The sequence below is a fragment of the Chiloscyllium punctatum genome, chromosome 8, assembly GCF_047496795.1.
Source record: "Chiloscyllium punctatum isolate Juve2018m chromosome 8, sChiPun1.3, whole genome shotgun sequence".
Lineage (NCBI taxonomy): Eukaryota > Metazoa > Chordata > Chondrichthyes > Orectolobiformes > Hemiscylliidae > Chiloscyllium > Chiloscyllium punctatum.
The window spans coordinates 42905423-42929013 of NC_092746.1; the positions used below are offsets into that span (position 1 = coordinate 42905423).

At 39.5% G+C, this 23591-nt stretch overlaps 1 protein-coding gene across 4 annotated transcripts in view; it reads left to right on the forward strand.

Annotated features, from left to right (window-relative positions):
* The first annotated feature begins 664 nt into the window (after positions 1-664).
* ica1 (islet cell autoantigen 1) overlaps positions 665-23591 on the forward strand; it is a 135147-nt gene continuing 112220 nt past the window's right edge. For 2 of the 4 annotated variants that reach the window (XM_072575413.1, XM_072575416.1), the window contains exons 1-3: positions 665-817; positions 8494-8523; positions 16659-16830. In XM_072575413.1, the coding sequence (XP_072431514.1) occupies positions 8507-8523; positions 16659-16830 (189 nt within the window). In that variant the 5' untranslated portion in view covers positions 665-817; positions 8494-8506. Of the gene's footprint in view, positions 818-910; positions 1038-1205; positions 1275-8493; positions 8524-16658; positions 16831-23591 lie in introns of those variants that run through there. The other 2 variants (XM_072575414.1, XM_072575415.1) reach the window with 2 other exon arrangements.

The window sequence follows — 23591 nt, forward strand, 5'->3', positions numbered from 1 at the left end:
ATAATGAACTCTACCTGGACTGTATTGGCTGTGGCGGTACCCCAACATGGAATGCAGGAACTTAAGGTGCTGTTGCTGCGAAAGACCAAAGATTTCCCGGGCCCTTGATGGAAGGAGGCTTATCTTTGTCATGCACATCTTAAAAAGAAAAAGGGTGGAATTGTGAGAGGCGATTTCGGTTCAAACAATTAAGATGTGCGTGACCCTAAAGACTAAGGGGAATAGAGCCAAAGAGGGGAGGGACTTGTGCTGTATATAATGAGAAACTTTGTAAGCCTCAGCGCGCCTTTTTCTCAGAAGGGTGCCCAACTCTGCAGACTTGCTAATAAAACTTTGTTTTCCTGAATTTGTCTAGAGCAATTATTAAGAAGCGATTTTCGTTTCTAACACCTACCAACTATCTTTCAAAATATTTCTTTTTTGTCTGCGCCTTTGATTTGCATTCTATTCACCTCTTTTCATCCCTTTATGCCCCTTCAATATACTGCTTTCCATCCTTATTCGAGTCATTCCGCGTGTGCTGGATTGTTTGTGCAGGGGGCGATTACTTACGAGGTCGTTTAATGAGTTCTTCTGCTAACTCCTAGCACCCCAGTGCACAGAGCAGCTGAGGGGAATGTGAGGTGGCCCCTGGTTGCTGTGGAACTGAACCAGCTGAGTGACAGGCTGCTGGAATGCTACGTGTTCTCCGGGCATTGTTGACGCGGGCGTGCGTCAGAGACACACCTGAGCGGCGCGTTGAACGCCTGGAGCCTGCAGCATCAGCTGCTGCTTCCTGTCCCTACAGCCCACTCAACACAGGTATCAGCAACATCTGGTAGGTGGGAACACCATCCCTTCCGACCAATTGAAGTATTGTTACTGGGGGGAAAATTCGATACGTTATTTAAAGCATGCTGCAGAGAAAACAAAACAAATAGGGATTGACGTTTTATTATTGTCGTGTTCTCGATCAAGCGCATCTGCGGGAAGACTAAGCTAAACAAGGCGCTGTTTCTCTTGTACAGAACCGAATTAGTTTCGACTCCAGACTGCAGGTTCTGTAGCTTTGTCATTTCTTGCTGTTTTGTGTCTCTATGTTTGTTGCAAACTGGGCGGCCGTTGATCTACCATATGGAAAAGTGGCCTAGAAGGATGCAGGGGAAGCAGTGTATTTCTAGGATGTGATGTTTTCCAACACCCGGCTGTTCTGCAAGATGGCAGAAGCTCACAGCGTTTCCTGCGTGATCTCTTGGATTTACTGAATAATGCTTAGCTCTTTTAGGGAGTATTTGGTAAGATATTGAAACATCGATCAGGATGTATTGTAACCACTTGAGAAACTGCTGTCACATTACAGTAGACAGTAAGTTTAATTGTTGCCTTTGAATAAAAGTCTTTGCTAAATAATTTTAGGTACTTTTAGGAAGGAAAATGAGTTAGTTTTATTACGATTGTCGTGCGCAAACAATATATGTATATTTGTAACCAGAATATTTCAAACCATTTTAGGGAAGAGAGCGGTTTTGTATTTAAATAAATATTTTGTATATAAATAACATTGCTATAATGACTTCTGTTCCTATTTGTTTGGAAATTAGAGCAGCCTGTCAATTCTGCATTAAAATGATTGTTTTTTTTTAAAAATGGGCAATCTTTAAAAATGTTGTATCTGTCAGAGTAGAATCTTGGGCAAAGTATCAGCTTTGTTCTGATCTGTGTATAATATCCTACAAACAATTCATAATAATCTGCACTATTTGGAAATGCATTTTTAATTGAACAGTTGCCATACATGTGTGTGTTTTAATTTTAGTGACCTAGCCATTAGAATATATAATCTATTTCTTTTGAAACCATTGCATATCCATGCACTCTTTCCAGTTCAGATTCCAGTAACGCCACTGCTAATGTTAAGGACTTTTAATTATAGTGCCTCAAGTTTACATAGCTTTCCTTATAAATCTGGGCAAAGGAATTGGTCATGAAAATATATATTTTTAGAAAAGAACAAACTGAAACTTTAAGATTGGATGTTATAATGCCCTGGTTCAATTATTACTCAATCATGTAATCACATTTTAAATAAAGACTATACTAGGCCTAAACATCTCGCATATAATTCTCAAAAATCAATTCACATTTTATTTAGACACACCAGGCTAGTTTGAAAACACCTTCCAAATCTGTGAGTTTTACCAGCTAAAAGGGCAAGGTAAGCAGATGCATGGGAACACAACCACCAGTAAGTGCCTTCCAAGCCACACTCCATACTCACTTGGAAATATAGAATTATATCACCGTTCCCTTTCTGTCACAGATTCAAAGTCATGTAACTCCCTTCCTAACAGTACTGTGAGTGTGCCTACTCAACATAGACATCAATAGTTCAAGAGGACAGTTCTCCAGGGCAGTTTGGGGATCGGAAATAAAAGCTAGTGACACCCACATCACACGAACAAGTTTATTAAAGAAGTTTTGTGTATGGCATGCATTTCTTGTCTACAGATCTTATTTCTTGTGATCATAAGTCTTTAGTTGTGTTTTGATGTCAATATAAAATTCTAGAAGAGCATCTAGCCTTCATACAAATTGTTGGTCACAGGTGCTTATGGCCTTTCAACACTTCCAGCTGATGTTATCACCCAGTTAGGCCTGATGTTTTGCCCTTGCCTGAAGGATATTCAAAATAAGTTATCTCCCACTGTATTATCTTTTTTTTAATGGTCGATGCTGCTGTTTCTGCTTATCATCTAATTCCTGTCATAGTCATGAATTTTATTAATTTGCCATCAGTAAGTTGACCTATGGATTATTACCTTGCAAATTCTGCTCCATTTCTAAGCAAGGATCTTCTTTCTTCATGAGTGTGGAAGATTAAACGTACAAGATGTCAAGAGGTCTGTTATTTCCAAGCAGTCACTGATAGCTGGTGCTCTATTCACATTTTAATTGGATGGTGCCAATTTTTGTCTTGTCTGCTGGTTTTATTCATTTTTGCCTCGTTCCTCCATAGTTCACTGATGTTTCTCTTACCCAGTGATCTATTAATTTACTAATTCTACTTGCAGCTAGTTCTTTATTAATTCACTGATGTTCCCTTTATTAATGTCTTGGCTTTTCTATTGCTGCAGTATTTAAATCATTCATTTGAAGTTGTATGTTGCTCTATTAACTTACTGATTTGTTCATTTGTTCATTGTTTCATGACTTCATTAATTCAGTACTGTCTGTTGCTTTGTTAATTTATTGATTTGTGCATTTTTCTCATACTACTTTATTTCACCATCTACAGTATATGCATCAGTTGATTTGGTGCCTCTGTCATATGAATTATTGATTCAGTCTTAGCTGCTGCTGTATTCATTTATTAATGATTTGTGATTGCTCAGTCATGTTGCAACACTTACCAATAACATTTCATTGTTATGATTGATTGTTCATGTATGTTGTTTCTGTTGTTTGGGTTGTCCTGCTACAAATCTGTGGCTGTGTTTAAGGTAGCTGGAGAGGCCAAAAGGCAGTTTGTAGGACCATTGGAATTGCTAGTTGAGTTTTTTTTTGGATGAATTGGATGCAGTACATTTTGTGCATGATCTTGCCAATATTAGTTGATGATGTGAATGAAGAGGATACCTTCCCATCCAGCCTGTCTGTGCTTCTCATAGTTTTATACATCTCCATCATGTCCCTCTTAGTCTCCTCCATTCCATGGAAAACAACCCCAATCTATCTTTATAACAAAAACTCCCAGCTCAGGCAGCATCCTGGTAAATCTCCACTGCACCCTCCCCAATGAAATCACCATTCGACAATGCTTCACTCAATACTCTAGCTGTGAACTAACTATCATTTTACAGTTCCTGCATAATTTTGCTGCTCTTGAACTCCATGCCTCATCTAATAAATGCAAGTAACTGAGTGATTAGGCAAGTTTGAAAAATCAGCATGGAGACTTTTAGTGCTGTATGAGAAATGCTCCTTCTTGTTCCTTTATAACATTAAAAAATAGCCAATCAACAAGTGATTCTTTACACAAGTATATAGGTACATCTGTAAAGAATTTGTTTTTCCATTGTACTTGGTGATTTGTGACTTTGGCCTGTTTACAGCGTTTTCCATTATATAGACTCAAAATGTAAATTTGTTTAGAGTAAATATGTTTAATAAATGTGGATAATTAGAAAGATCTGACTACTTAAGAATAGAATAGCCTTTTTTAGAGTCATAGAGATGTACAGCATGGAAACAGACCCTTCGGTCCAATCTGTCCATGCCAACCAGATATCCCAACCCAATCTAGTCCCACCTGCCAGCACTTGGCCCATATCTCTCCAAACCCTTCCTATTCATATACCCATCCAAATGCTCCTTAAATGTTGCAATTGTATCAGCCTCCACCACATCTTCTGGCAGCTCATTCCATACACGTACCACCCTCTGCGTGAAAAAGTTGCCCCTTAGGTCTCTTTTATATCTTTCCCCTCTCACCCTAAACCTATGCCCTCTAGTTCTGGACTCCCCAACCCCAGGGAAAAGACTTTGCCTATTTATCCTATCTATGCCTCTCATAATTTTGTAAACCTCTATAAGGTCACCCCTCAGCCTCCAACGCTCCAGGGAAAACAACCACAGCCTGTTCAGCCTCTCCCTGTAGCTCAGATCCTCCAACTCTGGAAACATCCTTGTAAATCTTTTCTGAACCTGTTCAAGTTTCACAACATCTTTCCGTTAAGGAAGGAGACCAGAATTGCTCGCAATATTCCAACAGTGGCCTAGCTAGTGTCCTGCACACCGAATTGTCACCTCTTTGATGCCATGTTAGGTACAGGGTACCCAGGTACAGATACTTTTAAGTGTTTATAACAGAACTAAAAGAGTAATAAAAAGTCTAGCATAAGAATACAAAGTTTTAAAAACTGGTCAACTTACTCAAAATCTAAAATAAGAATAAAAAGTATCTTTAATAGTACTCAAATTATAGACCTTTTCACTGAGTCTGTGCACATAGGGCTTCAGAACACGAGGCCTCACTGTGTCCATACGATAGTCTCTGACCCCAGGACTCTCCTCCCAGGTTAGCCATGGCTTGCTCTAATCTCGCTCCGGGCTCTGGGCTCCGGCCACGACTTGATTCCAGGACTTGCCTTCCGTGATGGCATGGTCTCTAACTCATTTCCTGCACAGGGCTGGTTTCAAGCTCCTCCATTCTCTATTCCCTCTGGGTATGGTAGTTTAAGAAGTATAAATGTTGTTGGAAAATCTGCAGAAAAGAGGGGAAAAAGAGGAGAGAAAGCTAAAAGAAAAGTAGAGGAGTAGGCGAGTAGAGGAGCCCCGGCTGGAGCACCTTATTCTGCTGCAACCTTGAACCCTGAGTCAGCGTATTGGTGAAATAATAGCCAGGATAAAGATGCATTTTTGCCAGTAAGGGAAAGGGGTTGGAATCATACCTCGGGTAGCCCTGAACGTGGCAGTGATGAGTTTAGACAGACCTCAGTCTGGCAATAGAAAGCAACTTGACCTGTGCAATGGGAATCACAAATTGTTGAAGAGACATTAATATTCTGGAAGGATGAATAAATCCAATGGACGTGCTTTGATATTTTTTAAATGTCTGACTTTCTCGGTCAGGATCATGAAACTCAAATCTGTAAATACTTTAGCCATCTGAGGAGATAATTCCTTTTAGCTTAAATCACACCCAATTGCCTTTCTATTTGAAAGAAAGGGCTTTCATAGAAAAGAAAGCTGAAATTCAGTATTTTCCATATTTGGGAACTTTGATATGACAACAAAGCAATATATTATGAATTTTCATCACTATAATTCTCAGTGTTCTAATTTCACAGTTTAGTTAACAACCCAGAGGGTTTAGGTGTCTTCATGGAATTATGTATAGAAGTTTGGTTTTATCAGAGAATAACCATGTGATTGGGCTTTCATATAAGGGATACTTTAATTCAGTCTTGGAATTTGAATATCACCAACTCGGCCAGAATTTATTGCCTATTCTTTATTGGCTCTGAGGAGGTGGCGTGAGATACTGTCTTGAATCACTTTTTTCCTTGGTGTGATGATGTTTTAAGGGAAAGAATTCCACTCTTTCGATCAACTGACTGTCACAGAACAGTGATTATAATTCCAAGTCAGGATGATGTGTGGGTTAGAGAGGTGCTTATACACAGCCTTGAATGTTGTGATATTTTTCTTGTTACAGCAGCACTATGCTCCTGATGCATTACAAAATGTGTTCCATTCCTTAGCAATCCAGACTTCGCACTGAGCGCAGAAAAAAATGTACGTCAAGGTGATATGACACATCAGAATGCAGGCAAACTGCTACAAAATGTGGATTTAAAAATATCTGTAATTCTACAAATTTTATTGATAACTCATTTTAATACTTTGCCATATACCTACATAAGACCCATCTGAATATAAGCTATTTAGGGTTATATTTTTTCAATAATTATTTCTTCCAAAGTCCAGTGACTTTGAGTCAAAAATTTTCTGCCAGCTGGTAATTGGTTCGAACTTTGTATCTTGGAGGAAAAAGGAAGACATTGACTGTCTGGAAAAGTGGGTACAATTCATCTTTTGAGGTTTTGTCTCTCTAATGAATGCAGTTGATTTGCCTTAGCATGACCATTAAAGTAATCATCTAGATGTTAATTCTTGTCCCCCTTATATGAAAAGCTGGCTGTATTTATGATCAAATTCGAAAAAACCTCAAGCGCTCAAATGCATCTTTTCATGGAAAAGGCAGATTCCATGACCACACTGAAAAGGCAGAAAGCTGCAGAGAAGCATTCTCAACTCCTCTAACTGGCAGAGGTTGTAGATTTCTGAAGTGTTGTCAACGGAACCGTGGTGAGCTCCTGAAGTTTATCTTATAGTACATATTGCTGCCACTGTGCATCAGTGTTGAAGGGAGTGAATGTGGAAGGTGGTGATAGGGTGTCAGTCAAGCAGGACATTTTGTCCTGGATGGGGTGGATGTTTTTGAATTGTGTTTGAGCCATACTCATCAGTCAAATGGAGAGTATTCCATCACACCGATGACCTGTGCCTTGCAGTTGACAGAGAGGTTTTGGGAGTCAGGAGGTGAGTTATTCACTGCAGAATTCTTAGCTTTTGATCTGTTCCTGGGGCCACAATATTTTTGTGGCTGATCCAGTTCAGGTTCTGGTCAGTGGTAACTACTGGATGTTGATAGTAGGGGATTCAGTAAAGGTAATGCATTGAATAACAAATGGTGATGGTTAGATTCATTTTTGTTAGTGTTATTACCTGGCACCGGAGTTCAAAAAGTTATTTGACTTTTTTGAAATCTTACTTCACTGCTGAGTTCTGTCCATGGTAGATATGAGTGAATTGGCACCTGAAGATGTACAGACATGGTGGGTGAGTTGGCATGGGTTTGCATTAAGCTGACAGGTGAGTCTTATAGTGAGGATGTATAAGTTATAAGAAGTAAGAGTCAAATAGGGTGGTGGCATAAAAGTGATCTGGGTAAAAAGGCAAATAATTAAATGTAGCAACACAGGATATCAAGACAAAAAGTGCAGAGCAAACATGGATTCATTTTAGATGGAATAGACTTCAAAGCAATAGAAGTTGTGTTAAACGTGTACAAAAGTTTGGCTAGGCCACACTTAGAGTATTTTGCACCTGATCTCCATAAAACAGAATTCATTTTAGAACAGGAGATAGTGCCATAATGATAATACCAGAACAAGGGAATATAACGATCTGGAAGAAGACTGAGAAGGCTGAGGCTTATTTCTGTATATCTTTTCATTGAGGGGTGACCTGACAAAGCCCTTTAAACTTCTGAAGGGATTCAATAGTTCGGACACAGACAAAATCTTTCACTTTTTGGCAAGTCCAGAAGTAAAGTTATCAATATAACTATGGAATCAAAGAAGGAACTTAAGAGAAATTTCTTTAGAAAATGGTGAAAATTTGGACTTTCTTTCCACATTGAGACAAACAGTCAAATGGAAACTCGATAAATGCATGAGGGATAAATAAGTAGATGGTTATGTTAAAAGGATGTGGTAACGTAAGACAGGACAATCTTGTTTGAAGGTTTAAAACAAGGACAAACACTCATTCCTGATGATGGGCTCTGGCCCGAAATGTCGATTTTCCTGCTCCTCGGACCCTCAGTCTCCTCAGTCTTCTCCTCCTAACCTGTTATGCTTTTCCAGCACCACTCTCTCTCAACTCACTGATTTGTACCTTGTCGTTAATGGATGGGCTTTGGGAAAATAGTAGGTGAGTTACACAACACACATTTCGTAGCCTCTAACCTGCAGCCACTGTATTTTTATGGTGATTGTTTAGTCCAATGGCAGCCCCCAGGATGTTGATAGTGTGAGTAAGGTTCTGTGCGAAATATGATTAGAATTGTTGCATTCGTTATGGAAACATTTTTGTGTTGTGAATAAACAGATCTAGCCAGCTTTGAAAGCATTGCTGTTCTTTTCATATATTTTGCTCTCATTTCAGGTTTTAATGAAACATGGATCATCCAGACTAGTAAGTATTGTCTTTTTGCCAACCTTCGTAAAATTACTGAAAAATGTTATGGAGGCAGAGTACAGTAAGGGAATAAACTGCATGAAGAAAAGTAACTATCAACACAAAAGAGTTAGAATTAACTAAGATAGAAAAGTTTAATAAATTTGCAACTGTAATATATATTGCTTTGAAGCACCAGATCAGCACAATGCAGAGAAGTAAAGTAACTTGACAATAAGCAGTAAATTGTAAATATAATAAGTTTTGGATTTTATTTTTAAAAGGTGGCTAATATGCATGTGAATATTTGTACCATTTTTGTACCTATATGTCTGCTGAGAAAAAATTAGAATGTGTGAATTGACATTATAGCATATCCTCATTCCACATGGATGTGTCATCACCTTCATCAGATTCCTGTGCAGTGTGAAGTTGATGGTATGGATCACTTCCTTATTGTTGAACCTTCCCTATTTTCATCATTTTCAATCAATAGGGTGAAGATTGGGTGGGTTCTATTAGTGATAGGTGATCCTCTTTATTCGATATCTAACCAGCTGATGATGATGAAAGGTGTTTCAAATATCTGCAGGTTGTTCCTTCACTCTACTTAAAAGGAACACTTAATTCAGAATTTATTTCATTTCTCTAAAATGTAATAGTTCTTATTTCTCTGAATTATTGGATTGATGTCTGTGTTGTCATGCAATCTTGTAAATTGTTCCTCCTGGTTTACCATGATAATTACTTTGATATCAATAATCTTTTAATATTATTCCTCTTTTATTCTGCATTCAAAACGTCTGCAAATTGAAAACAGAGATTCCATCGCAGATACTGGGGCACACTATATATTTCAACTGTTTCATTCAAGCTCCAGTATTCTGGGATGGCAACTATTTGGTTGAAGCATTTTTTCCTTGTATTCTTTTACTTCTGGAAACTCATGGTTTGTGAGGTTGAGGTCCCAGTACTAATTCCTATGGTACTTGACTCTCCCCACCCCACCCCGCCCCAACACAATAATCCAGTTGTCTGTTTCCTGTTAACTAACTAATCCTCTGTCAATACTGATAATATTACACCCCAAATCATGTGCTATTACTACCACCTTCCACCTTTTTTTCATTCAATATTGGGATGTGATCATTGCTAGCTACTATTAATTATTGTCCATCCTTTTGACCTTCAGAAGGTATGGTGTTGGAACTGCAGCATTCTGTGTTTTGCTAGTGCACTTTAAATGCTGTCAGATCAGAACTTCCAGGATATTATCCAGTGACGATGAGGTAGATGATGTGTCTTGAAAGGAGAATTCAGGTTATGGTGTTCCCATGATCCTGCTGCATTTGTTCTTCCAGGCTATAGGCATTGAGAGTTTGAAAGGTGCTATCACAAGAGCCTTGTGAATGAATTACTGTAGTTTTTCTGGTGAATTGCTGCAAAGCATCTTGTGCATTGTACACATTACAGCATTATGTATTTTTGGAGGTAGTCATTTTTTAATATGGTGAACGGAGGGCCATCAAGCCTGGGTGATGTCAAGCTAGTTAAAATGATGTTTGAGCAGTACGCTGTTCAGAAAATGGAAAGATTTTTCATACATCTGAAAATCATACAAATTTTTCAAATCATTCTCTATCACACATTTGATGTGTACCTTGTAGATGGCGAAATGGCTTTGCATATTGAGAGTTGAGTTACTCATAATGTGTTACCCAGTCTCTAACCTGCTTTTGTGGTTACAGTATTTATGAGACTGGTTCATTTATGTTTCAGGTTAGTGATGGCCCTGGGAAATTGCTGGGGTCTCTGAGATGGTTATGCCATTGAATATTAAGATAGGTGGTTATATGCTCCCTTTCTGGAGGTGGAATTCCAAGAACATTAAGTGTCCTACAACATTCACATCATATATAAATCTAAGACTAAATGTTGTCCAATTCTTGCAGCTTTTGGTCATAGACTGCTTCATTATCTGAGGAGTTATAACACACCACAATTATCAATGAATGTCCCCATTTCTGATATTCTGATGAATGAAAGATCATTGATGAAGCAGTTGAAAATAGTTAGGCCTCACATTCTGCTTGAAGAACTACTGCAGTGAAGCTATGGAACTGAGATGAATATTCTTGAACAACCACAGCTATCTTCCTTCGTTGCTACATCTGACTCCAGAAAATGAAGTGTTTTCCCCAATTTATATTGACTTCAGTTTTATTCAGCCTCCTTGATGTCATACTTAGTCAAATACTATCTTGAAATGAAGTGAAGTCACTCTTAGCGAGTTTTAAGAAGATTTGTAGCTCAAGTTGAGGTTCTGGATGTAAGTTTGCTCACAGAGCTGGAAGGTTCTTTTTCACACATTTCTTCACCAGTGAGCCTCTGGTGTTAGGGACCTGCTTTCTATTTATGTGTTTTAGATTTCCTTGGATTTGTGATGTCATTTCCTGCAGTGATGTCATTTCCTCTTTTTCTCAGAGGGTGGTAAATGGTGGTAAACTCTTCCCTACATCAATGACATGTCAGAAATGACTGTCAGAGTAAACAGAACTCTTGGCATCTTGGTAGCCCACAAACCCACCAAGACACTAAAACAGCAATGGGGAATGGGTTTGGGTGGGTTACTCTTCAGCGGGTCGGTGTGGACTGGTTGGGCCGAAAGGCCAGTTTCCACACTGCAGGGAATCTAATCTAAATCAAAACAACAGTTAATGAACTTGAAAAACCCCATACAGACAACAAGCAAAACTAATGTTATTTATAAAATACCTTGCAAGAACTGTAACAAAAAATACATTGGACAAACAGGCAGTAAACTAGCCACCAGGATGCATGAACAGCAACTAGCCACAAGAAGACATGACCCACTCTCACTCATATCCTTACATACAGTTGAGGGAGAACGTCACTTTGACTGGGACAACACATCCATCCTAGGACAAACCAGACAGAGATACCCACAAGAGTTTCTAGAAGCATGACATTCCAACCAGAACTCTATCAACAAACATATCGACTTGGATCCCATTTACCACCCTCTGAGAAAAAGAACAGGAAATAACATCACCAACCCAAAGAAACCTAAACACATAATTAAAAATTGGATCACTAACACCAGTGAGTCAAGATTAGAGTGGTGCTGGAATAACACAGCAGGTCAGGCAGCATCCGAGGAGCAGGAAAATCGACATTTCGGGCAAAATTCCTGATGAAGGATTTTTTCCCGAAACGTCAATTTTCCTGGTCCTCGGGTGCTGCCTGACCTGCTGTGCTTTTCCAGCACCACTCTAATCTTGACTCTAATTTCCAACAACTGCATACCCACTTGTGCCCACTAACACCAATGCTTCACCAGAGGCTCACTGATGATGTTACCTAGTATGGTGACGAAACATCTGAAAATGAACGTAGAAAAATACAGCGCAGTACAGGCCCTTTGGCACTCGATGTTGCGCCAATCCAAGCCCACCTAACCTACACTAGCCCACTATCCTCCATATGCCTATCCAATGCCTGTTTAAATGTCCATAAAGAGAGAGAGTCCACCACTGCTACTGGCAGGGCATTCCATGAACTCACGACTCGCTGAGTAAAGAATCTACCCCTAACATCTGTCCTATACCTACCACCCCTTAATTTAAAGCTATGCCCCGTCATAATAGCTGACTCCATATGTTGAAAAAGGTTCTCATGGTCAACCCTATCTAAACCCCTAATCATCTTGTACACCTCTATCAAATCACCCCTAAACCTTCTTTTCTCCAATGAAAACAGCCCCAAGTGCCTCAGCCTTTCCTCATACGATCTTCCTACCATACCAGGCAATATCCTGGTAAACCTCTTCTGCACCCGTTCCAGTGCCTCCACATCCTTCCTATAGTATGGCGACCAAAACTGCACACAATACTCCAGATGCGGCCGCACCAGAGTCTTATACAACTGCAACATGACCTCAGGACTCTGGAACTCAATTCCTCTACCAATAAGAGCCAGTACACCATATGCCTTCTTCACTGCACTATTTACCTGGGTGGCAACTTTCAGAGACCTGTGTACATGGACACCAAGATCCCTCTGCTCATCCACACTACCAAGTATCCGACCATTAGCCCAGTACCCCATCTTTTTGTTACTCATACCAAGGTGAATCACCTCACACTTACCTACATTTGAACTCCATTTGCCACCTTTCTGTCCAGCTCTGCAGCTTATCTATATCCCGCTGTAACCTGCCACATCCTTCCTCACTGTCAACAACTCCACCGACTTTCGTATCATCCGCAAACTTGCTCACCCAACCTTCTAGCCCCTCCTCTAGGTCATTTATAAAAATGACAAACAGCAATGGTCCCAAAACAGATCCTTGCGGAACACCGCTAGTAACTGCACTCCAAGATGAACCTTTGCCATCAACTACTACCCTCTGTCTTCTTCCAGCCAGCCAATTCCTAATCCAAACCTCCAACTCGCCCTCAATGCTATACCTCCGTATGTTTTGCAGTAGCCTACCATGGGGAACCTTATCAAACGCCTTACTAAAATCCATATACAGAACCTTCCAGATTGGTGAGCAAACTTACATCCTGAAGTCACTGTCTCTTCACCTCTGGAATTCAGCTCTTTAGTCCATATTTTGACCAAGATTGTATGAAATACAAAATCCATATCACCTTGAATCCAATCTTTAAATTTAATTAGCAATACTTAATGTTGATAACACCTTCAGTTGCCTTGCACATGACTGAAAATAGACTGGCTGGAGTAGGGATTGTTTGGATTGGCTTTGTCAAGCGTTTTGTGAACAAGACATAGGTGGTGTAATTTTCCACTTTGTTGGATATATACTGCTGTCTTTTGTAACTATAATGAAACAGTGTGACCAGCTGGGGCACACATCTTCTGCACTGTTGCTGCGCTGTTGTCAGGATTCATACTGTTTACTATGTGCATTGTGCTAATTTCCTATAACATGGAGTGAATTGAATTGACTAAAGACTGGCATCTATAAACAGGGGAAGTCTGAAGAGAGTTGCAGATATGAATTATTTGATCACTTTTGGTTGAAGATCAGTAAATATTTCATCCTTGCCTTTGTACTCCTGCTGGGTTCCACTGTTGTGAAGTTTGGAATGTCCATACAGCCTCTTCCTCTAATTAGTTGTTTAAAGTCCTTTGGCATTTGGACAGCTTTTGTCAACACTGTCACCATTGAGCCACTCTGGATGATTAACATTGAAGATTTTTAACCAGAGTTTTTTTTTCTGTGTCCTTAGTGCTTCTTTCAAGTGATGATCAACATAAAGGTTAAGTTACCAGAGGACCATAGCTTTCTCATTTATGGTTTAATATGAGGATCACCACATCACATCTCAAGTGTGGGGAGAGTTTGAGAAGAAAAGTCCCTTACGGTAACCTCAGCTGGTGAAGGAATTGAATCCATTTGTTGGCGTATGTTGCATTGCAAACCTACATCCAGCCAACTGAGCTAACAAATAAAATCCGTCAGTCAAGGGAGGGTGGCAGGTGGTAATGACCAGTTGTCCTTGCCTCATTTTACTTGATGCCATTAACCTCATGGGTTGGGGAGTCTAATTATATATGACCTTGCTGGACCTTTTTTACCATTGGGACACAAGATACCCATGGATGGTGATGGAGGAGTTTAGAGAGCATTAGTTAAAAACAAAATGCTTCGGCGAGTAAGACTGCACTGGACCCTATATTGACTAGTGTCAGTGATAGTTGCCCCAATTTTGGTACAAGTCCCTTGATGCTGGTGATCATGGATGCAGGATCACGTCTTTGTCATTTCAGATGGTGAGCTTGATGCCTAACGATCTCTAGTTTAATTGTTATTAAATACTCTTGAATGGCTTGCTAGGCCATTTCTAAGAGCAATTAAGCGTCAACCACATTGCTGTGGGTATGGTCTCGCGTGTAGACCTGGCTGAATAAAGGCAGCAAATTTTTAATCCTAAACACTGAGTGAACTAAATGGAATTTACAATGCAGTGGTTTTGTTGGAAGCCTTTTAATTTTACACTTATTTTGTTAATTGAATTTAAATTGCAAATTGCCAAGGGGAGATTTATCTCTGGACCATTTGAACAAGCCACTGGATTACTACCCCAGGAACATAATCTGTCTATTGTTCAAACAAACATAGAGAATGCTGGAGAAGCTAGGCCAGTCTGGCAGCAGTGGGGACAGAAACAGTTAATGTTTTGAGTCTTGTATGAATACTACTTCAGAACTGAAAGGTATAGAAAATTTTTAAAATACTTTTGACAGTGGCAGAGACCCAGTGCAAAAGACAAAGGAGCTGTTAATGGTGGTGAAAGAAAAAAAGGGATGTAAATTGAGTGCAAAAAAAAGGTGTCTCTTAGTGTTCCATCACCTACCAAAGACTGGATTCAATATCGTCCATTGCAGCAGGAAACAGGATAGCTGGGTGTGGTCAAACATGAGTGTCCCAGCAGCAGGATACTCTCAGGTAGTGAGGTACGAAATAGCATATGGCCGGATTGGAGAATCCAACATTGGACATGCTGGTGACTGTTGGAATCAACCCCATCTTGTTGTCTGTACACCTCCCACTGTGACCCCTATCCCATGACCCTTGCATCGCTCTCACTCACATGTGACCTGGGTATCCCTGGGTGAATTACTGGCAGTAGCCACAGTTCCTGATGGAGCTGGCAGTAATGGGCAGCTGTTGGTCTCTACATGAGTAGGTCTTGACAAGTCGTATTTCCATCTTTGTGATCCTGAGTCCTGGGAAAAACTCAATGGTGGATAGGTTCGCCCAAATCTGATCAAACTTGCCCGGGTGTCTGTCCAGTTTTCAAACTGTGGATTGAACTCACATCAATTACATTAAATTAATCACATAGTCTTTCATAATCATCTTATCAAAGCACAGCAGAACTTTTTAAAAAATCTCCAGTCTTTGCTTCAAATCTGGAGAAATTTATCTGTACCAGTATATGTGCATGTATAACATCATGTTAGTTTATGGTTTCAATGCACTTTCTAAAATGGAGTCCCCCCCACAGTACTCTGTGTGCTGAGCATTGCTTTGTAACCCCTCTCATTATGTACTTAAACCTTGGCATACTACTCGCTTCTCTTTTAGGAAACATACCATTGGAATACAGAGTCTCCTTGTATCTCCACAACCTTTTGATTTTACATTGATTACATATTTGGAGTGCTGTTTTTCTTTTCAAATGCACTACCTCACAATTCTTCTTCTTTTTCTACCCATTCCCCTTACTTGCATATTTCATTTTAGTTTCTTCTGCAGTACTCCATACTACTTGACATTCCCTCTTTTGTTGCATCTTCATCATATTTAGATATTACAATACCCACATCAAAACTAGCCATTTATATCAAGAGAAACATGGACCTAACTCTGGCACCTGAGCAATAAAACTTGTCTCAATCTGAGCAGCATTTACTTAATGTTTGGAGTACTGTGTCCAGTTTTGGTCCCCACACCTCAGGAAGGACATACTGGCACTGGAATGTGTCCAGCGGAGATTCACACGGATGATCCCTGGAATGACAGGTCTAGCATATGAGGAACGGCTGAGGATACTGGGATTGTATTCGTTGGAGTTTAGAAGATTAAGGGGAGACTTAATAGAGACGTACAAAATAATACATGGCTTAGAAAAGGTGGATGCTAGGAAATTGTTTCCGTTAGGCGAGGAGACTAGGACCCGTGGACACAGCCTTAGAATTAGAGGGGGTCATTTCAGAACAGAAATGCGGAGACATTTCTTCAGCCAGAGAGTGGTGGGCCTGTGGAATTCATTGCCACTGAGTGCAGTGGAAGCCGGGACGCTAAATGTCTTCAAGGCCGAGATTGATAGATTCTTGTTGTCTAGAGGAATTAAGGGCTACGGGGAGAACGCTGGTAAGTGGAGCTGAAATGCGCATCAGCCATGATTGAATGGCGGAGTGGACTCGATGGGCCGAATGGCCTTACTTCCACTCCTATGTCTTATGGTCTTATGTTCACGTTGACTGCAAATCCACTGTTGGTCACTCCAGGCCAGCAGAAGAGACTGATATGATAACTAGATGGCAAGGTGGAATTTAGTTCTAATAAATAACCCAAGTTGTTTCTCTTTTATCAGTGGATATGCTCGAGAACTTTATAGTCGGTATGTCCGAAACCAGGACAGTTCAGTCGTAAACAAAATGCAACAAAGGTATTGGAAGACGAAGCAAACATTTATTAAAGTAACTGGAAAGAAAGAAGATGAGCATGTTGTTGCATCAGATGCCGACCTTGACTCTAAATTAGAGGTAAAGTAGTGGATAATCTTATTTCTGTGTAATTCCCATGATGTGTACATTTTGTTTTTGCATTCAGATTTAAGTTTGTGTTGATTTAATTGTACAAATTTTCTTATTTATCAAAGTACCATTATTTCATGTGCATGGCATTGTTGTAAAGAATGCTCCGAAGAATATAATAATGGTGGGAAATGGAAGAGAAGATGCTGTATTGTGCAGGCAGAAATGAAGAATGGCAAAGCAGTCGGTCCAAATATAAATGTTCATTTAAGTGTTTTCTCATGGTGGAGATGATGAACATTTGGAGGGGAATATGATAGAATAGGGCCAGAGGCAGCTGAAATTTGTTTGACCACGAAAGAGGGAAGAGTTTGCAAATGATTCTGGAGCTAGGACTAGAAGATGCGGGGAAGAGGAGGAGGAGGAGGAGTTGGGGGTGGATAGGAGAATGGAGAATTGAGATATGGCATGGAATAGGGCTATAGTCTGGAGACAGCCAATGGAGGACAGTACAGTAAGGTAATTAAGTTACTGATTATTAGTTACTGAGGCCTGAATTTTTGTTCCTGGGTTGAAAATATTCCAGATTCAGGAGCTGGGTAAGTTGGAGGTAGGAGTCTGGCTCCTTCTATGTGATTCTTGCCTCATCCCTGTGGCAGCAAAAATTGGATCTGTGTCTGAAGTGAGGATGAATGCCTCACATCCAGGTATCATTCCCCTTATTTTTAAAGTTCCGTGGGATCTTCCTGACTCCATGGAAATCTGAGCCTAGCATCAGTTGACAAAGCCAATGCACAATTTAGTTGGAAGACAGTACATTTTTGCCATTAAATCATTCCCAGCCTAAGTTTTGTATGGCTTGATGTTGTAAGACGTTTAAAAGTGTAACATTTCAGTGAACTGTGTTTGAACTAGATGGAATAAGTAACCCATGAGATAGTTATTCTCATGGTGATAGAATAATTCTTTTAAACCATATTATTGAAATGAATTTGGATGTTTTCGGAGGCACTTTCTGACACTTGCAGATCTGCTTTTGATCTTCATTTATCAGATGCCGTGCAACCATTTCTTTAATTTTTTGTCATATCTTTAGTCATATTCCTGTACCTCTAAGTTGGTGATCTGCTCCAGGAAGACCTTTTGGCATAACATTTTCCAAGTTATTTTCGCAGTGAGTCTGAGATGTTGTGAGAACAGTGATGCTCTGCCAGGTAACACAAATATTCAACTTTGAGTGGTGTATGTAAAACGGATCATGAAAAGCTTGGTCCACATGATGAATTGCAATTTGTGGACATAACATTTAGGATCGTCAGTGGAAGAAGTGTGGTGGTTCCAAGTTTATGTCACTACAGAATAAATACAATCCCAGAATGAAACTAAGCTTGCTAGATCATATGTAGAACTATATACAACATTTCAGTTATATTTTGAGGTCAGCAACACTTTCTCGTTCTTGTACTCCATGCCCCTGTAAACAAAGTTGAGAATGTTGTGTGCTTTATTAATGACTCTCTCCAACTGTCCTGCCACATTCAATTATTTAGAATTAGAATTGAGCTTTTTTTGTCCAATGTACTCATGTATAGGGGCATGTGAGTACAATGAAAAATGTACAAAGTCATCATTTCTGATAACCTTGGGTACAGACTGCATTGCAGTCCTTCTAAAACAGAAAGATTTATAAAATTAGAAATATGGAGCATACAAATCATTGCTGGGCTTCACCTCAGGGCCGGGAATCTCCGCTGGGCTTCACCTTAGGACCGGGAGTCCGCGCTGGGCATCACCTCAAAGTCATTTGCATTACTTGTGTACATATACACCCACAACCCTCTGTTCCTGCAACCCCTTTATTTTATGAAGGCAAAACATTGCATTTGTTGGAAATCTGAAATAAAAACAGGAGGTGTTGGAGAAACTCAGCAGGTCTAGCAGCATTTATGGAGAGAGAAATAATTAATGTTCAACATGTGATATGACTTCTTCTGGACTGAAGAGTTGGAAAATTGAAGTTTTAATGCTGTTTGCCAAGTGGGAGGAAGAATAAATGAAACAGACTGTGAGAGTCCCTAGAACATAAGACAAAGGTTGAATGATCAACAGTGATAGAGATGTAAAAAATAAGTAAATAATTTATATGAAGGGAGAAAGTGGGTGAACTCTATGGAAAGCCAAGTCATAAAGACACATCTGAAGTGTGAGGGGGTTGGGTTGGGTTTGTATAGGGGGATGTTGGTGATCTAAGAGAATAGAGGACAGAGGTTGTGCTGTGAAGTTATAAACTATTGTACAATGGAATCCTTGAAGGGTGTGAGGAGATGTCATGAAGGTAACTGTAGGGGTTTGTGAATTTGCAGTGGATATTGGTGAACGGCCTGTCCCCAGAAGTGGAAAGTCAAGGATGGAAGGGAAGAAGGAATCCGAGATGGACGGGGTGAAAGTGAAACAAGGTGATAGAAATTGGAACAAAAACTGATTAATCCTTCCTGGCAAGAGGAGAAAGTAACAGCCATGTGTCAGAGAAAAAGTTGTTGGTGAGAGCCAAGGTAGGACTGGAATAAGAAATAGTCCACATGTCCCACAAAGAGACAGGTATAATCTGGGAGTCATGTCAATATCCATAGCCAGACTATTCCTGATGAAGGGCTTTTGCCCAAAATGACGATTTTCCTGCTCCTCGGATGCTGCCTGACCTGCTGTGCTTTTCCAGCACCACTCTTATCTAAACTCTAGTTTCCAGCATCTGCAGTCTTCCCTTTTGCCTCCATAGCTAGACCTTTGAGCTACAGAAAGTGAGACAAGTTAAATTAAAAATTGTTCAAAGAAAGTAAGAGCTTAGCCACATAAAGGAAGATGGCAGTGGATGGGGGCTGTTCAGTCCTCTTTCCAAGGAATTTTCTTCTTAGTTAACAGGATAGTCATTATAGAAACACAGTCACCAGATTGAAGAGTCTCTTCAATATCAGAACCAAAATATATTACACAAAAACGAAACCAAATCAAAGCATGCTATCTAGACACAAAACAGTTTTAAAAAAATCTGAAAACATCCAGCTAGTTTCTGTCCTATGAACTGTATTTTTACATAAATACTCAGGAAATTGAAAACTTAGACTTTCTCAGTTTCTAATAGCTTGCAGGTTTCTAACCAAAAGCACTTTGTCTGAAGTTGCATAAACTAAATTTTTCTACTGAGGTAACCTATTCACTTTATTGCTATGAAAAGCTCCTAAGAGAGATTACACTTGCTTCTGACCCCAGTCAGGCTTCTTCCAAACTGCCCTAAAAACCACAAAACACTTGACCAAAAATCAACCCTTCATTATTTTTAACTGAGAACAAATTGGTGGCTTTCATGGTTTCATCCAATTATTATTAACAACCCCAGGATTAAAAAAAATTCCATTAATACTGTGCAGGCTTTCCCACTTTCTGTTACATATTGGATTCAGTTACAGACCTGGAAAGACTGTCTGATTTAATTGTTTCTAAAACCCTTCACAAAAATATTATGTATAACTCGGACACCTTTCATCACAGAAGCTAGAAGATTTTAAAAAAGTAAATACAGGTGGTTATTAAGGTGTGGAATGTCCTACCTGAAATGGAAGAATCTATAATAAAGGGTAAGTGTGTACACGGTTGGAAACACAACAAATGGTATGTGTAGAGGAATGCAATTTTAAAATAAATTGATTTATTATTGTCACATGTACCTAGATACAGTGAATTTTTTTTTGTTTTGTGTGCAGTACAGGCAGATCATATTATTATGGACCAGACCCCTTCAAAATATTTTAAGAAGGTATCCTAGATCCTAACTTTTTCTTCTTTCACAGACAAATGTAAAGTGTCTGTTCCAGATGCAGTGCTTAAATAAATAATAGCTTCTGATGCTACCCAGAAATCCTGATCTGAGAGCTGGTTGTACCCATTCAGGCTGCATTTAAGAAAAAAACCCCAAGGCCTCCCAAGCTGTTTACTCCAGTGGTGATCAGTAGACAGCTCGTTACCTCTCATTCAATCTTTCTTAAATCAGGACAAGGTAACCTCTTAAAGTTACAACCTCGTCGCAATACAAAGTGCATAATGATAATAGAGCAGAGTGAGCAATACAATGTTACGGCTGCAGAGAATGTGCACAAAGAATGAGATCTCACTAATTTTGAATGTTTTCGTAAGTATATTTGGACAACTAGCCACATTTTGTCCCATAGATGTCAGTGCTTTCCTAAGTACTACCAAGAACCTTGACTTAACACAATTAGGTGTGCTTTTGGGATGTGAGAATAATGGGGATACAGTCCTGATTTTACAGTACTCAGGTGGTATAGCAGTATTTTGAAGAGGAAACATTGGGGTCTGAGAATACTAGGATATATAAATTCTGCAAGAGAAGCCTGAAATAACTGCTTGAGGAATCCTTGGATCTGCAGTTACTGGTGGAGAGACTAAGATTTGGAAGAATTGGCAGTTTTGGGATCAGAAATTTTAATATTTACACTGTCAGGATTTATAAGCATGGAGTAGAAAATGTAGAATTTTGGCACAGAAATCTGAAGAAGGGAGTTTTCGGATCTAAGAAGACCAGGAAAGTTCAGTTTAGGATAATTGGTCAACATGGATGAGTTGAACTGAAGGGTCTATTCCTGTGCTGTGTCTCTATAACTGAAAATAATGGGATTTGAATTTGCTAAATATTTCTTTTGGTACAAAAGTCTCATCCTATTCTGACCCTTCAACTTCCCCCTAATGACCTTTTTATTTCCTCATGTTTGCTCACTCCTCTTTTCCATCATTAACAAGTGGTACCTTTTATGGTCCTTGTTTAAAATGTTTGAGCTGAAATTTCTGCTTTGCAGAATTAGTGGACAGAAGACCATAGCCTGGGGTAGGCAATTGCTTAATATGCTCTCTTGATCTAATTGATTTATGTGGGGGGTATTTTACACTATCTGTTTTGATTTTCATCAGACTGATAATACAAATGTCCATAAACATAAATTGGCCAGCATGAACCAATTTCTATGCTGATCTATCCTACCCAAACTGGTATTGGAAGAAAAATGCAAAAAGACTTCTGAAAGGGACATTATAAAAGGGTGTTTTGAGTGGACAGCAGAATAGCATATCTCTTTCAAAAAAGTAACACTGGCACATTTGGACAAGCATTCTGCATTCCATGCCAAATGATGCTTTGAATTAAAAGTGAGGAATTGTTCTCTCTTTAGGACAGTGGTGAAACAAGTTGCAACATTGCTTTGAACAATTGACCTGAATAGTAAGCTACCCATGTCATAAAATATTTGGCATGAGATTTACAATGTCCTTCTTAAAAGAAAAATCTATAAAACATGTATGGAAAGGGGACTTTGTCATTTTCGGAAGTGCTTTAAGGAAATTGAGGTCACCCTTTGTGACATTTTCCATCCTTCCATTTGCTGATACTTTACTGCCCTAAATGCCCATGACCGTCCGAGATCTATTGCTCTTCCCACTAGGGTCTCCTTGCAGTCCCAACAGTATCTCATACTGAATTCCGCAATCAGATTGGCCAGCAGCTCTTGACAACAGAGCTTCGTCCCACTAAGGGATGGAAGTCCAACTATCACCTGAATAAGGCAACCTTCAGCATATTATTTTGGTTGGGGTGGACGCTGTGTTTTGAGCTTCAGCCGGTGTGGAGAGTAAGCAGTTCCGCAAATTACTTACTGATTTCACCTCTATAGAATACAATCCATGAAATATTGTTACTGGCCTCTTAAATCTAATTATGTATTATGAGTTACGAATGCAAAATTTTGCATTTTAACAATTTATTCTGAAACATCTTGCACTTGCATACAGTAGCCACCTGATGGTGTTGTAGTCGCATTTTGCTTCCAGCACTGTATCAGGGAGCCCAAATAAGAACCAAAGTGCATGTGTTTAATTATCCTGACTCAAGCGAGTGCAGGTTACAGAATATCAACTCACTGTCTTGAAAAGGTCCGCCTCACCAGAGTCACTTGCTGCTTTACCAAAATTAGGAAAATGTGTTGGGTATCCATCATTTTCTAGCTGATCGGTTGCTAATTGTTCCTATCCACGAAGACCACAATCTTTTCCAGTGAGTTTACAGTATTGCCCTTATTAAATGCTTTATCTTTTTATTCATTTTCTATATGCAATCCCAATCTTGTGGTCCACTTTCTATAGATGTATTTTAACCATCCTTGTCTTCCTGTACGAGTGTTTGTTAGTCACTAAAAATGCAGATCTATATAGAAGAAATAGAAGTTGGTTATGCAAGACAAGTTAGTATTGTTATGATCATGATAAACATAGACAATTGAAATTCAACTTTCATCTGATTTTATTCCCTGACACTTACATGGAATAAAAGTGATTTTAGAAAGAGTACTACTAACCTAAAATTGCTGCAGTAGTCACCTGACAAGTCCAGGCAACCCAGATGGGATATACAAAACTAGCTACATCAGAACTGCCATTTTAATTAAGAGGTGTCAAGAATTTTGCAGCTCCTGTTTTGTTATGGTTGCATGATCTCTGCACATATCCAGTTTGGAATGAAACAATTACACAGACACCAGAATTTCCAAAGAACCTGTCTGTCAAGAGCAGCCAACGAGCAGCAAAGGAGAGAAATAGCAAGTGGACTGATAACAGTGAGGATGCTGAATCACCCTCTCAGTCTCTCGCTCTCTCTCTTGCTTGCGCTGTTACGTGTTCACATGCTGTCTCGCCCCTACCCCCATCTATCA